This window comes from Amphiura filiformis, chromosome 14, assembly GCF_039555335.1.
Source record: "Amphiura filiformis chromosome 14, Afil_fr2py, whole genome shotgun sequence".
Lineage (NCBI taxonomy): Eukaryota > Metazoa > Echinodermata > Ophiuroidea > Amphilepidida > Amphiuridae > Amphiura > Amphiura filiformis.
Genome location: NC_092641.1, coordinates 24125794 through 24142345, shown reverse-complemented (window position 1 = coordinate 24142345; position 16552 = coordinate 24125794). Strand labels below are relative to the sequence as shown.

Sequence of the window (16552 nt, the reverse complement as noted above, 5' to 3'; positions counted from 1 at the left end):
GAATAAATTAAGACTCAATCACAGCAAACTAAATTTTTCATTGCTGGAACCACCCAAGGACTGAACAAACTCTGAACTCTCTCCTGCACATCGACATCGCCTGGTAAATAATTACTTTGTACAGCAGGGAAACTAAATCAATACCCGGGATCGATACACGTGTATGTGCTATGCACGATTTGATATTCAGACGATAAATCTTCGGATACCGGGGTAGAAAATGATGAATATCTCCCGTAATTTTTGCTTTCTAAAGAAGCCAATTTTAAGGCTTGCACTTGAATATATGTGTTGAAATAACATAATAAGGTTATGGGTTAGGGTTAGAGTTAGGGTTAGGGTTAGGAGTTAGGGTTAGGGTTAGGGTTAGGGTTTAGAGTTAGGGTTAGGGTTAGGGTTTAGGGTTAGGGTTGGATACAGCCCGCTAGTCAGAAAAAAAATTCTGAGTAGCGGGACTTTTACATAAAAATTCAACAAAAAGCCCACTATTCAGAAAGTCCGTTATTCAGAAGGCCCGCTACTCAGAAAATTCTGACTAGCGGGCCTTCTGAATAATGGGTTTTCTGAATAGCGGGTCTTCTAACAACCGGGTCTTCTGAGTGACGGGCTGCACCCCTCAAAACTATTAAACAGGTCGGAACAAAATGCGTGGCTATTGAAGAACAAGTGGATTCGATCTACCATCATGGCGATTTTCTCCATGAAGATACCGGGGCTATGACACTATGTCCTGTTGAACTCAAAGTTGGTAATGAACGGATTAAACCTAGCACTTCCGTGCGCAATCTGGGGAAAATTTTAGACGATCATAATGTCCATGACTAAGCACATCAACAGTCATATTTTTTCTGTCAACTTTCTTCACTTACGGAACATACGTCGCATCGCTAAATATCTTGATCAGGACACAAAACATCATGTCGTTCGCTGTCTCATTCTCTCGCGTCTGGACTACGCCAATGCGCTCTCCTGTATGGAGCCAAATCAAAGGACATGGACCGTTTACAATCTCTCCTAAACAAAGCCGCTAAACTTATTTGCTGTGTTGACAGACGTGATAGCCCATCACCTCTACTGGACACTCTACACTGGCTGCCCATACGGGAACGCATCAAATTCAAGATATGCATGTATGTTTTTAAATGTCTTCAGGGTAATGCACCAGTTTATCTTACAAACTTTCTCGCTCATAAACTCAAACCTGCTACAGGACCCATGGCACGTTCATCTTCTGATACTACTCTTTTCACCGCGCATCTCGGGAAAAATCGCATTGGACATGTCGTTTTATGTTTCGGCACCCACACTCTGTGGAAGGTTTTGAAGTCTCATTTTTATCCATCCTATTGACTCTGTTTTTGTTTTTGCTTTCGCTTTGATCAAGTTGGAAAGGCGCCTTATTAACTGTTGTTATTGTATGTATGTATGTATGTAATTAAATTAAATTATATTAAATTAAAGTAAACCATAGCATTATAATCAGCATCATCATCAGCAGCAGCAGCAACAATAACAAAATCAGCATCGTAATTGTATTATCATCATCAACATTGATCAATGCAACACCATCAGCAGTATTATCAATAGCTTGATGATGATGCATCATCACTGTCATCATCGTTATCGTCGTCGTCGTCGTCGTCGTCGTCGTCGTCGTCATCATCATCATCATCATCATCATCATCATCATCATCCAACCCATTCTCATTCTTATTTTGTACATATGATACAAATGGTCAAAGCAGTTAAAATGTATATATGATACAAATTAAACCATGCGCAAGAATGGATGCGCAGTAGTCAAGGATCATCATCATCATCATCATCAAATTATACGGCAGTAAATAGCGCCCTCTGTTGATCAAAATTCACTTTAGTAAGGCCTACTTTTTAAGAGAGTTAATTAATATTTGAGTTAATAAGTAACACTATAAAATGTAAAAAGCAGAATTTTGTTAATTTAAAAACTGAAATGAGGTATGGGGCTGGCTGGGGGTGGCTACGGGGCGTTAGCACAAGGACAATATTGTTCAAGGTTGCGCCGCAGGCCTATAAAGAAACAATGTTGCTCCCAATACAATAGCAAACAAGCTTAAACTGTAAATTAGCCACCGATAGAGGGCAGGGCCTGAAGAATGAGGGAAATTACGGGGTAAAAATGTAAAATAAGTAGAAAGTGTGAAATGGGTGACGGGCTGTCTCTAAGTATGGATATGGGTGACGGGCTGTCGATAACAGTATCTCATTTTCGCTATCGACAGCCCGTCACCTAGTAGAGACAGCCCGTCACCCTTAAGGTTACCCTAACCCTAACCCTAATCCTAATCCACTTACCCTATCCCTAATCCTAACCCTAACCCTAATCCTAACCCTAATCCTAATCCTAACCCTGGCCCACTAACCCTAACCCTAACCTCCTAACCCTAACCCTAACCCTAACCCTAACCCTAACCCTAGCCTGAGTCCCTCGGCCCCGATCTCGAAACAATCAACATGGCGGAATAAAATGGCCGTTTCTCGATTTGGGGCCTGAGAACGAACCGTGCAAAAAAGTGGGGCGATTAATTCTTTTGTATTGTATTGTTTTCACGACGAAAACACGTCGGGCGTGCGCAGTAGCTCAATCAATGACGTAGAAACTAGCTCAAACTCATCAGCAGTATTATCGTTGACGCCTGTGCAATACTTGATGTACGGCCAGTTAGGGCTTGTAGAAGAGATGATACGTGATTAATTATTCATGAAATTAATTTTTTTTGTGAAATCAGAGCAGAGAGATGCCATCAGCTTGTCTGTGTAAAAGTGCATAGAAAAAACAACAAAATATGTTTAATTTCAAACCTGATTGTCAATGCTGAAACTTTGGCTGGAGAAGTTGAAGGTGACGTTGCTAGTTATCTTTTAGACCGTTTATCTGAAGTCATGGGTTATTTTAGAGCAAAATAGGAGGCATTTTTGTGCCATGTAAACGGCGATCGGTATTTTCTAGTTTGCAATTCATGAATTGTATGTACACTGTCAACAAGCAGCCAGATAAATTCAACTATACGGATTGTATACACACCGTAATTTGTATGTTATTCATTGATCAGTGTAGCCTAGGCACCGGCTAAGCATGTAAGTACTACAGAAAGCTACTAAGTCATGCACGGTCTCAAGACAGACAAAGAAATTCATTGTCGTGATGGTCATGAATGATCATGATGATTGCATACCATGCCATCCATGGCATGATAGGCATGTAGCGCCTACGGCATACATGTCATGTACATCAGATTCAGACATGCATAATTGACAGATATGCTGCACGAAGAGCTAATGTTGTCATGTTCTTGAACCCGCCCGGGTCTTCGATGTCATAATCAAACCATGAACAGTGTGACCGTGATGGTGCTGGTTTACAAATTTAAATTACGATGTCACAGTGTATGTCAAGTCTGAATCTGAGTATGCTTGTCATTGCACGACTGTCAGTCCCGCTGTCAATACATTGTAACTTGCTTCACCGAGAACTGTGCTGTGCAACTGCACGACTCCTACATCAGACGCTGCACTGCACTTGAAATCGAATGGATGGTATTCTTCATGTTAAAAAACTGGTAAGTTCATGTCTTCATGCCAAATCATGGGTTGGATCTCAAGACTCAATTTTACAATTTGACAAAGACTTGATCCAAAAACGGAGTCCCACAATTATGACTAGGCCTAGGCTAGGCTCGGGCTTCATGGCTTAGGCTTAGCCACAAAGTATTCAAATGTGAGTAAGCCTAGAAGAATGATAGGCCTAGCCTGTCATGGTATGTTTTGCATGAATGTAGGACAAAATACTGGTCATGCTAGGCCTAGTATTTATATGCTAGTAGTACCATGACTATGTACGGTACATGTAATCCTATTTACCTAACTTTTTCCAAGTCTACGGCTGGGCCTTGCACGCATTTCTCCATTTAGGCATTACACTTACCGTAGTCTATGGCTGGGCCCTCATGCATCGTACCATCAGGGCATTATACTTGCCGTAGTCTACGTCTACGCACCCCCACATTAGTCTAAGACATATTGCAAATACCTTCTCATTTGCCTCTTAGACTTTTTCCAGCGCCTACTTAGCACGGTACCAGACACTCCAAAACGCGTTCATACTGTGCCAAAACTGCCGTATCTTTCTTAAATCTTGAGGTAACAATCTGGTTTGCTCGATAAATGATAATTTGTTATGTTTACATTCAGTACTTTTAGCTAGATAAAAATTCTCAAAAGTTCAAGAGTAGCAAATTTGGATTTAAACACAACATGTGTGAAATACTTTCTATGGAGGAAGGAGTCAAAAGTCATAATTTTTCTCATTTTTCTCTCTTTACAAGGTCAGAACTTGGCAAAGAAATGGGGTATTGACCTGGTTCGGTTTGTATTTACAGATATAAGATGTTAGCTTTGGGAATAACACAGAACTTTGGTGATCAATCATCATTTAGGAGAAGCAAAAGTTAAATTTCTGAATTAGATGACTTTGGTATTCCAGTGTGCGTTGCCTGTGTGCTTGGTCACTTTCCACTCACTGTGCGTGTAATTTGACTCTTGCATGCATAGACTGTGGTAAGTTCTACGACGTACCAATGAGAAAAAAAGGCATTATATTTGCAATATGTGGACCTATTATACACACATCGTATCGTTATGTATGCACGGTGTTACACTTGCATGACTTGCTGTAGTCTACAGCCTAGCCGTGTACCTACCGTTATTAGAACGTAAGTTGCGTAACATTGTGACGTAAGTTACGCAACGTAAGTTACGTTTGTAAGTTACGTTGGGTAACTTAACAATGCAATGCAATGTAAGTTACGCAACGTAAGTTACGTTGCGTAACGTAAGTTATGTTGCGTAAATTAACAACGCAACGTAAGATATGTTGCATAACGTAAGTTATGTTGCGTAACTTAACAACGCAATGCAACGTAAGTTGCGTAACGTAAGTTACGTTGTGTAAATTAACAATGCAACGCAAGGTAAGTTACGTTACGTAAGTTGTGTGACGTAAGTTGCGTAACGTAGGTTACGCAATGTAAGTTATTCAACGTAAGTTACGTTGCGTAACTTACCAACCAACGCAACGTAAATTGCGCAACGCAACATAAGTTACGCAACGTAAAGGGGTGTCACGTTGCGTAAATTAACAACGCAATGTAAGTTACGCAACGTAAGTTGCGTAACATTGTGACTACCGTACCGTAAGTTCACTATACTGACTACCAATCCCGTACCGTAGTCCTAGCCCCACTCCCAACTGCACATTTATACATGACTTACAAACGGTATAATCTAAGTAAATTTTTTATGACCCCCTATCGCGGGCTAATTTTTTTTACGACTCCCTTATCTCGAGTCGAAAAGTTTTATGACCCCCTCCCACCTACACAGACTGACGACAAATTATTCATCACCGGAACTAGTAAGGAGCGAGGCATGCAAAACTTAAATGTGAAGAAAGTGTGTGGAGCGTGTTAAAATTTTGATCATAGGGTTAAAAAGCGTAAAGAAGGTGCGCGGAGCGGCAAAAAATTTGAATTATATATTATTTTGAATTAACTAAAGATTGTACGTACATTTTGAGCGTAAATTGAAAGAATGCACGCGCAGCTTGGGCAAATTTTGTGTCATCAGCCTTCTATTCTATTTTGGGGTAAAAATTATAACGGCCTCTATTTTTGGTCTAAAAATTCTATGATCCCCAGTATATTCATGACCCACCCCCTTTCGAAGAAAATGACAGCCCCCTAATATAAACAAACACACTGGTCATAGAAACAAAATACACGTGAATCAAGTTGAACAATTAATAAAATAAACAGTAAAAAAAGTGAAATATTGTATTACAATCAATATATTTTTTTTTTCAATTTCCCACGTTCGTTAAAAATGATGAAGGAAAAAAGGAAAAACAATGCATATAATCCAGGTACTAACCGTTCGTTCATTTTCCTATCTCTTTTTACTTAGAGTAAAAACTAAAAACACACAATTTGTTTTATTCAGTTATGATTTAATTAGAATGTAAACTCAAAATAACTATTTTATTAGTATCTAAACTGCAAAAGAAAAGTAGTAACAAGGCGATTTTTTCTCATTAAATTATAGTTTGTTATCTTTATCCTTTTCGCATATCTTTGCGTCAAAAAACTGTAAGTGGTTGTTTACTGTTTTTATTTTCTTCAAATAAGAGAGAAAAAATAAAAACATACCATCTAGACTTGTGATTTTGAATAATGAAAAAAGAAATAAACAGTTTTCCGTTTGAGATCAAGTTGTCCGTGGTTCGAGTCAGCTGATATTCCCTCATGCAGTGAAATATTTGCAGACACAATTATGTTAATTATTCATGACTAATACATTCAAATAGGCCTATCAAATTTGCATATTAAAATGGTAAAGGGAAAACAATCCTTTTCCGTTTTCCTATTTTGAATTTATAAAAATAAAAAAACGGTAAATGACTGTTTTCGCTTTTTTCGTTTCATTAAGAAAATGGAAAATGACTTATTTTCTTTTTTCCTAATTCAAAATCAGAAATCTAAACGTTATATTTCTGGGTTTGTTTTTTCTCTTACATTTTAAGAAAATGAAAAACAGTAATCGGTCGTTTACCGTTTTCGACACAAGAATGTGTGAAAAGGAAAAAGGAAAAACGTAATTGAAACTGAAAAAGTCGACTTATTGCAGTTTTTCGTTTGCAATTTATATCAAAATAGAATTCAAGAAAAGGTTAATTTAAGTTTACATTCTAGGCATATGAATAAAAGAATAAAACAAATTGAGTCTTTTTAGTCTTTACTGTAAATGAAAAACAGATAGGAAAACGAACGAACGGTTAGTACCTGGATTGCATATTTTGCAAGTCAAAGAACTCAAAAATGCATGGAAAACGGCCTGGAAAATGATGTGTGAAATTAGAATGAATAAATATTCAGGCAGTACAAATTTGTTTATTTATTTATAATTTCATGTCAAATGTCATGATTATAGTAAACAATGCAAATATTTCATTCATAATAAATTATAACATCCTTAAAAGGAGATGCTGTGACCACGTGATAAGAACTAATTAATTATTCATGAGCTAATAAATGCTCCAATTTTCGAACGCAATCGTTACCAGTCCTCACCTGCAAGCACAACCCGATGACCGTGCGTAAGCAGTTGAAGGACTGGTGGATCAAGTCTAACCTAACCCTAACCCTAACCCTAACCCTAACCCTAACCCTAACCCTAACCCTACCCTAACCTAACCCCTAACCCCTAACCCTAACCCAACCCTAACAAAAAAAAACCCTAACCCTAACCCTAACCCTAAGTTAGGGCAAACAAAACCCTAACCCTAACCCTAACACTAACCCCTAACCCTAACCCTAACCCTAACCCCTAACCCTAACCCTAACCCTAACCCACTAATCCTAACCCTAATTCACTATCCCTAACCCTAACCTTAATGTAACATTGACCAACAGTAACCTTAATGTATAAAATTGGCCAACAGCACCATTAATGTAACACAGAGGGCGCTAATTACTGCCGTGCTAAATATACAAAATAAGCATCATCATCACTTCAGTGAAATGCGCAGAAGTCGGATTTTTCTTAAAATGTAATATATTTACATTTTAATCTTTCTATTGCGCATGCCTTAAAATGTATCATATAAACAAAATTAGGTGTTCACGATTTGTAACATATATACAATTTAGCTAGAGAATGTCTTGCATCATCATCATCATCATCATCATCATCATCATCATCATCATCGTCGTCGTCGTCATCATCATCATCATCATCACCCATCATTATTGTTGGATTTCTTTTCTTCTACATTCTTCTCCTGCTCCTCTTCTTTCTCCTTTATCATAGAACATAGTGCAGTTATACTGCACAGCAAACATGATTCGACCTTTGCAGTACTTAAACCTGGTTAACAGGAAATTACTCCAGCAAAATCAATCGATAAAGTCTAGTCTATCCTCCACATTGAATGGTGGACTGCACTTATGCCCAAATATGGCACTTGCCAATCAATAATCACCCACTTGAAATCCCCTGACTCGCTGCACTGACTAAAGTTATGGACAGATATGGGAGCTGTTTTTGCTGTTATCTGTCATTTACATATCAGAGAAGTACGAACATTTGCAGATGCCACACCTACTCAGTGTTTAGCCTACATGTAATGTATACATTATTCTTGATTGACAGTAAGTACAAAAAATATCCGTCAAGTGGTTTAGCTTTAATGCCCTTCGGAAGAGAGCGGTCTACAAGTGAGTGACAGTCACTAAAAGTTGCATTCGATTTACACAGGGAATTTTGCAGGAATGCCGTGCCTTTCCTTACTAAAACACCAAAGTGCGAATATTTTCAAAATTAGCTAAAAATTTAGGATATGTTACAAAACTATATTTTCTAGAATTTCAGAGAGTACAAACAATATTGGCCGGTTATTTTTCACGCAGTGACGTTAACTAGGCAATGGCCTATACCTCTAACATACACTGTTTGTAGAGGTCACACATCAATGATGAGAGCACTGTGTATTGTGTATAGGAAAATGAACAGTAACTGCAGTATGAAGTATTTACATGTAAACATCACATTGTTCATTTTGTTTCAGGGCACTTTCTTGCTGTCGAGAGTGGAGAACTTAAGATACGTCAAAATGCATACACTTCAGGACGCGACCTAGTGAATGGGACAGACTCCAAATTCAGATTCAAATTAGTGCCTCCAACAACACAGTCGGATTTTCCCGCAAACTCTGATTCTTCCTCAGACTCTGATTCTTCCCGGGATTCTTCCTAGGCATAGCAACATGACACTTGGCCGCATCTCCCTCAGACACAAGTGGTTTAACGACTATTGTATTTGGTGCTCACGGAGGGATCAACCTAGACTTCTCCGTAGTCCACTTGCCCATTGTGCATACTCTTGCTATTAAATGTTCATGGTTACAACTATGGAAAATATTAGTGTACACCATGAAAAATAGTACACATTGTACAATTTTAAGGCAAAGAGGATACACTTTAATAGTTGATGCAGAACTTTTTGACTGACCTTCGTCAAATCGCGGCATCATGAGGCTACGAAAATTTCTATAAAAAACTACATCCCCCTAACTCACCGTTGGGACTACATCCCCCTAAGTCACCGTTGAGACTACATCCCCCTAAGTCACCGTTGGGACTACATCCCCCAACGCACCGTTGGGACTTCATTCCTTTAACTCACCGTTGGGACTGCATTCCCCCAACTTACCATTGGGACTACATCCCCTTAACTCGTCGTTGGGACTACTACGGTTACGGTTGTTGTGCAATCTAGCGAGTCCTTTTTATATAACTCATACAAAGATTCTTATCATTTGATTGGTCAATTACTATTGAATATTTGTGCTATTTATAGAAACATACGGTATTATATACTTCATTAATATATTCTTGTTCATTGATTGGTTAAAAGTGGATCACATGACCAAAAATAGTTCTACCATCAGTACTCCTATCCGTAAATAGTACCTCTAAGCCGTAAATAGTATTTTCAATATCCCGGATGAGCCGTAAATAGTACCTCCAAGCCGTAAATAGTACTTTTGACCATGCCTTCCGCGTGCGCGTTTTCTATGCGACGGAACAGTTCACGCACGCGAAACTGCCATAGCGTGATTTCGCGCTGGTGTAATTGGTTAGCCCGATTTTAGCCTATTCGATTTTTTGAAGGGCAAAATACAAGTTGTGCTTAAATTGGTTGTGCTGTTTACTCAGGATAGAAGCTGGAGAGTCCAAACGTCAAATAATTTTCTTTTAACCAATCAATGAACAAAGAATATATTAATGAAGTATATAAAACAAATATATACTGCTTTTATTCGAAGTTCTGGTTAAAACTATGGTCCCTCGTTGAGATCAATTAATACTATTTTCCTTCGGGGCTGCGCCCCTCAGGAAAATAGTACTATTGATCTCACCTCGGGCCCATACTTTTAACCAGAACCTCTCATAGCAGTATATATTTGTATACTATTGCACTCCGCGCCAGTGCAATAGTCCATTTTCCATTGCACTGGCGCGCAACTCCCATGGCAACGTTGACAGACTCGGGCGTATATTGCAAACAGTGACTCGCCAATTATAGGTGTGGGTGTCGCTTCTAAAATAAATACAGTTTGTAATGTTTTTGTAATTTATTTTGTTTTTCTGGTGATTTATAAAATTAAGTGGAAGATAAAGAATTTTATATGAGTTATATAAAACAAATATTGAATGTTTTTATTCGTTCAATGGAAAGAATATTTTCATTCGGTGAAATATGAACTGCTCCATTCAACTCGTCAAAGCCTACTTGAAATGGAACAGTCCATATTCACCTTATTAATATTCTTACCATTGTACTCATAAACATTCAATATTTGTATACTAGATGAACTTGGAAAATTGGTCTCGCTGAAGTTAATTTTGGCATTGGGAGGAGAAGTCAGTGACTTAATTCTCACCCGGCATTGCCACTATGCACTCTCACTGTCCTGACCAGGTAATGTAAGCAACGTTTTTGTGTTTATACCAGGGACGTGGTAGACATTTTTACGAAATTGATAAGGATCATATTTTTGGAATTACTTAATTACATTAAGGCGGGTCTGAGGTAGGCATGACATAGCGACGTTGATACTCAAATATTGGGATAAATAAAGCTGATACACAAGAGGAATAGTATGAGTTCAGTAAAGGAGATAGCGAGGCTTGTTTAGGGGTGTCATTTATTCCCCATTTACATCATTTTACTCAACATGCTCAAGAGTTGACACGCCCAAAACTTGTGTTTCTTGTTATTGACCTGAACTCAACAAGGCTTGGCGTATATGGAAATATGCGATTATAAGATCAACGTATTAATATTAGGAAGTAGGCATACACTGCAGGTTTTCAGTTGAATAGTTAAAACGGGAAAAATGTCGCTCCTGCCACCCACTCACCTTAATAGGTCCGGGTTAATAGGAATACATATTTAGATACATCAGACACAACAGATATATATATAGGCCATGATTGTCTTTAACTAAGTTATTACTTAATGTAATTTTTTCTAGCACACTGCTTCTAGCGATCTATTTGGGTAAAGATCAATGTATATTTTAAGAATTTTATAGACTTACTATTATGCCTGCTGGTGATTATATTGACGGACAATAATTACTGAAACTCGCTTACGGACTGCATATTTGGGACTTCAGCGGGTTTCCGCAATTGGCGTGGAGTTGAAAAACTAATCTATCTACCAGTCCGACCACTTCAATAGAGGGCTTCCATTTTCATTGCAGATCAACTTGTGACTTTTGTCCGAAAGGGCTAATAATTTGCAGGCCTACCCCGGTACATAAGGGTTAACAATTTCCTTAAACGATCTGAAAAACTCGATTTTAAAATGAATATAGGAGATTCGTCACCCGATTCTGAGCGGCATTTGGAGCAGAAACCCGTGTCAGATATAATCGGTCCCATAGTCGACCAATGTGATCTCGATCTCGAAAACAGTGAAAGCGTAGGTTTAACAGCTCGCCAAAAACTAGCACAGCAGAACAAGAACTCCTCAGCGCAGGTAACAGATACATGCAATTCTATAGGGTCTTCCAGGCAGAATAGCAGTGAAGGTGATTGGTTCAACTCGTCAGATTGTGAACTAGTGATCAATTTTGATGATGATGAGGATGAGGCGGTCTTATTCGAAGATGAATACACGGACGCGGATGGGCGAATCGATGACGCGATTAAGGTGGTGGATGGAGCGGTCAATGAAGTCGATATTGAAACTGGTGACCATAGGAATATGGACGTGAATGAAGTGACAGCTCGACGTGTGGCCGAAGATATTGGAGATACAGTCGACATCGGAGCTGGCGATATGACGCGGGACATGGAAAATTTCAGCATTAATACACAGGTAAGAAATCATGATACAATTGACAGGACTCGAATTCGCCACTCGCTCGAGATATATAGGCCTACACCAATCCGAGAAGTGAAAGTGGACCCAACAATATTCCAATTTTTCAAGAAATATGGACCCATCGATATACCAAACGTCTTAATTTTCGGCCGAATTTAACCCAAATTGTCTTAGTTTTTACAAAATTTCCCCAAAATTTCAGGGAAATTTCTAAAATTTTGGCTGGATTGAGATAAAATTGGGCTATTTTTCAAAAAAATGAGAACATTTTGAAAAACGGACCCATCCATATACCAAATGTGCGGCGCGTCCCCGTATACCGTAAAAACTCGATAGTTAGCATATGTGCTTACTATCGAGCACTTTTGAAAGCATGAAATTGTACCAAAGTCCAGCGCTTTACCAACTGAGCTAATGGGGTTAACACACATATTTGTAGGTTTACTTGTGTTCGTATATAACTATAATTATTTGCTCAAAACATTTTACACTTTTGTGGGTGGGGCTCGCATGTTTGCATGTTTTAAAGCGCTCGATAGTAAGCACATATACTTACTATCGAGGTTTTACGGTATGTTATATGTCTGTTTAATTAAAGTACAATTTCATTGAAAGGAACTTTCTAAATAAAACATTTGAGTGACAATGGAGTAAACAGAAATGTTTGAAAAATTCAGGCCAAGTTGCTTGGATTGTTAACATCTAGGCCAATTGAGTAATTTAACATTTCAAAATTTGGTGACTCAACACCAATGTATTTGAACAGCTAGAGTCGTTGTAAGTTTCAAGGTCGTATTTTGTTTATTATGCCGAAACTTAATAGTAATAACGATGTCTAAAAATCGTGAAAGAGAGCAACACCATCTTTAAGTGACATTTTTTGAAAATATGAAAACTCACAATTTAAAGTTGATGCCATGTGGCACAAATGTCAAAATCAGTTTTCATCGATAATTCGACATATCAAAATTCAACATAAGATCCAAATAATAAGATTAATTATATAACAAGTCATGAACTACACATTCTGGATATTTGAAGAGTATCCAAAGTTGCATTTGGAAGAGGCGGACTTTTCAATAAATATCACTATTGATGGGTACCAATAATATTATTTTTATAGACTTTTTATACAACCTGTATAATTTTAATTTATCAAATAAAGTATCCAGGCCCGTTGCAAGTATTTTTGGGGAGCTTAAGGGCATACTACACCCATATATTGGTTTGATTGGTCTAAAAAATATTTTTTCATTTATAGCTAGGCGATATATGCACGGATCATGTGAAATAAAAAAAAATGAAAAAAAAGAAGGAAAAAAATGCTTTTACACATTGTAGTAAGTCATTTTAGCCCTATATATTTTTTGTTTACTGTGTATCCTAGTAACTCAGATCTGTGTTTCATAACAAACTATAATTTATTCTTTTCAACATGTTCAAGTAGGGTACATGGATAGAATACATTAAATCCTTTGTTATACTCTCTATAGAAAATCTATAGTGGGGCATGCAAAATATATAACACTGAATAAATTAAATAAACACTTACACAATGGATGAATAGTCATTAGTCAATTTAATTATATAATGTGTTGTTAGGAGAAGAAAAGGCTATTAGGTCACCGTATGTCAGGTTATAGGTCAATTGGTTCAGGACTTCAGGTCAAATTTAAGCATCAATTTTGAATACACATGTAAGAGTCTGTGATATCATAATGAGGAATAATTTTGATATTCTGTCTTTAACTGGATATATATCGAGAAGTGCAAGGTGGATATACTAATATACCTTGGGATGTAAATGGTGAGTACAATTTAGAATGCCTAGTTGACATGGATTTCACAAATAAATATAAAATAGTTACCAAAATCACAAACGTTAAGCTTACGGAAAACTACCCAATATGGTGGTATAGGTGACAAGAAATACAATTTTTTCAACATTGCTGCAGTATGGTTGTGGTAACCTGTTACCTGGGGCTTAATTATGTTTCAGTGAAATAATGTCGCAAGTTAAAAATACAAAATATAGCTCAACATTGAAAATAGAAGCATTTTAACCAGTTCCTTTTTGATAGTTGTGGAGCACCAAGTTCATGAAGTCATAAAAGAAATCAGGAACCACTTATTCCCATTTTACATATCAACTTTATTTCCCTAACGTGTTAGCAACACATATCCAAAATTTTAACGAAATCCGTTGATAGTAAGCTTTCCAAAATGAAGTGAATTTAAATCATCAGTGATGTACCACCTTTTGGCTTCTACTTTTAAAAGCATGTAAGCTACGTTGATACCGATGCCACCAATAAAACGAGAAGATTTGCCCCTTCATTTTGCATACCACTTTGTGCAATTTTTTTGTAATTTCTTCACAAAATGCAAAAAATGCAAAAAAAAAAATCAATGGGTGTAGTACCCCTTAAATAAATGTGAACCTTTTGTGAATTGAAAGCCGAACTAATGTTCACTGATTGTTGTATTTGCAACCCCCCTATAAAAGGTCCAGGCACGCCACTGTGCGTAATCATCCGAAATCACACATACGACCCCTTTGGCCGGTTAACTGTCAAACCGTGCTATCAACGGTCGGCTGCTCCATACTCCACACACTCGTCAAAACGTACTAGTAAACCGTTAGGGTAAAAGGCACATAGGACCCTATAGGACCGTAGGACCCTATCACAAAAATATCATTTTACCTAGCTATATTGATCAGGCATAAGAGAGGTGAATAAACATGAAACTGGGGGATCCCACCCATCCCCTTAGTTAAGTCACTCATTCCCAATACGACTGACTGACTATTAACCGTCGCAACCTATGCGTTTCTGCACAGGAATCGTCAAAAGATAATAGTGTTTACATATCTCATCCAACTGAGGGCGATACACAAATGGTTCCAATGGGCATGCGTATACAACCAATACTTAACAAGAACAGAAAGGGACAGATGATACTCACGGTGGAACAAGGAAGTCTTGCAGAGCAGGCTAAATTAGAGTAAGTCCATCCTTTCAGATACATACGCAATATCTTCTTTGTTAATCACAATAATATTAATGCGGCCCATACTGCGTATAAATCTATGACTTAATAATGCCATTGATACGAAAACCTTTAAATGCTAGCTAATGCTCGTGTTAAACTTTGCTTTATATTTTCCATCAGAGAGAGTGACGTCATCATTGCAATTGGTCCGACTGACGTACGAACTGCCACACTAGAAGAAGCATTGCGCATCTTTGCGCGAGATATCGCCAACACTTTCAGTATGGTGAGTACATAATAGACAGGATTAGATTTCCGTACGTGAACGCGTTAAGGGATCTAAAATGAGCGTTTATTGCGTTTCGACAGTATTTTTTGAGGGACATGAGAGCACCTCAGACCTATCGAATTGCATTCTGAATACGAAGCATGTCTTTCTGATATCAAATAATTTACATTTTTGAAAATCACAATATAATACAAATTTTATGACAAATTATAAAAATTTGATATTTTTCAAATTTTGATATATAACAGTCCTCGAAGTAAATTATATAAATCTAATGATATATTCTTAAAGTGTATGTATAGCATGGAGGAAAAGCCGACGGTCAATTGAAAATTTTGACCTTTCGTATTAAAGATATGGATTTTTTTCCCAAAAAGACCTAATTCTTTTTTGGTGTTTTGGGAAAAAATCCATATCTTCAATACGAAAGGTCAAAATTTTCAATTGATCGTCGGCTTTTCATCCCACCTACATACACTTTAAGTATAAATCATCAGATTTACAAAGTTTACTTCAAGTACTGTTAAATATCAAAAATATCAATTTTTAATGATTTGCCATAAAATGTGTATTAAATTGCGAATTTCAAAAAATCAAAATTATTTGATATCAGAATGATATTCTTCGTATTCAGAATGCAATTCGATATATCTGATGTGCTCTAATGTCCCAAAATAAATACTGTCCAAACGTTCATACCCCAGCCCTTAATATTGCTGTTTATTATATAGACAGATTGCCGTACATGATGATGACTTTCGGTCCAAACTGCGGACCGGCTTGTGTTCCTTCGTCACTTGAAGTCTTAAATCGTCTGGTGACAATATCGATCGCTGATTTGTTACGAATTTACATAATATGTAAATTCATAACAAATAGTTTCAATTGGCTATGGGACCACGGGACTTCGGAATTAAAGCGTGAATGACTCTCAACAATTTATCGCAGTGGCGTAGGGTTGTGGCACCCAGGGCTAAGGATAAATAATGGCGCCCCCATTCTTGTAACAATTGCGAAAAATTGGACAAATCATCATGCAGTTATTGTTAACTACATGTATGCACACAACACAGGGGCACTCACAATAGGCAATTGAACCCTACTGGTAGCGCTGTGTTATTCCAATGCACATTTTGCTTCACCAGGCCGCCCTGGCTTAGTCGCATTTGCAAGAGGGGTGTCACGAAACCGTAATAGGTACAAATTTAGTACTTTTTCGCAATCAAGTATGGTTTATTCTCTACATGTCAATCTTTAAACCATTAGCATAGTCCTTATAAT

General features: G+C 37.6%; 1 protein-coding gene across 2 annotated transcripts in view; it reads left to right on the top strand.

Moving 5' to 3' along the window:
• Positions 1-9143, top strand: part of LOC140168973 (uncharacterized) — a 29643-nt gene extending 20500 nt beyond the window's left edge. For both annotated transcript variants that reach the window (XM_072192279.1, XM_072192278.1), the window contains one exon: positions 8660-9143. In XM_072192279.1, coding sequence (XP_072048380.1) covers positions 8660-8731 — 72 coding nt within the window. In that variant the 3' untranslated portion in view covers positions 8732-9143. The remainder of the gene's footprint in view (positions 1-8659) is intronic.
• The last annotated feature ends 7409 nt before the right edge of the window (positions 9144-16552 follow it).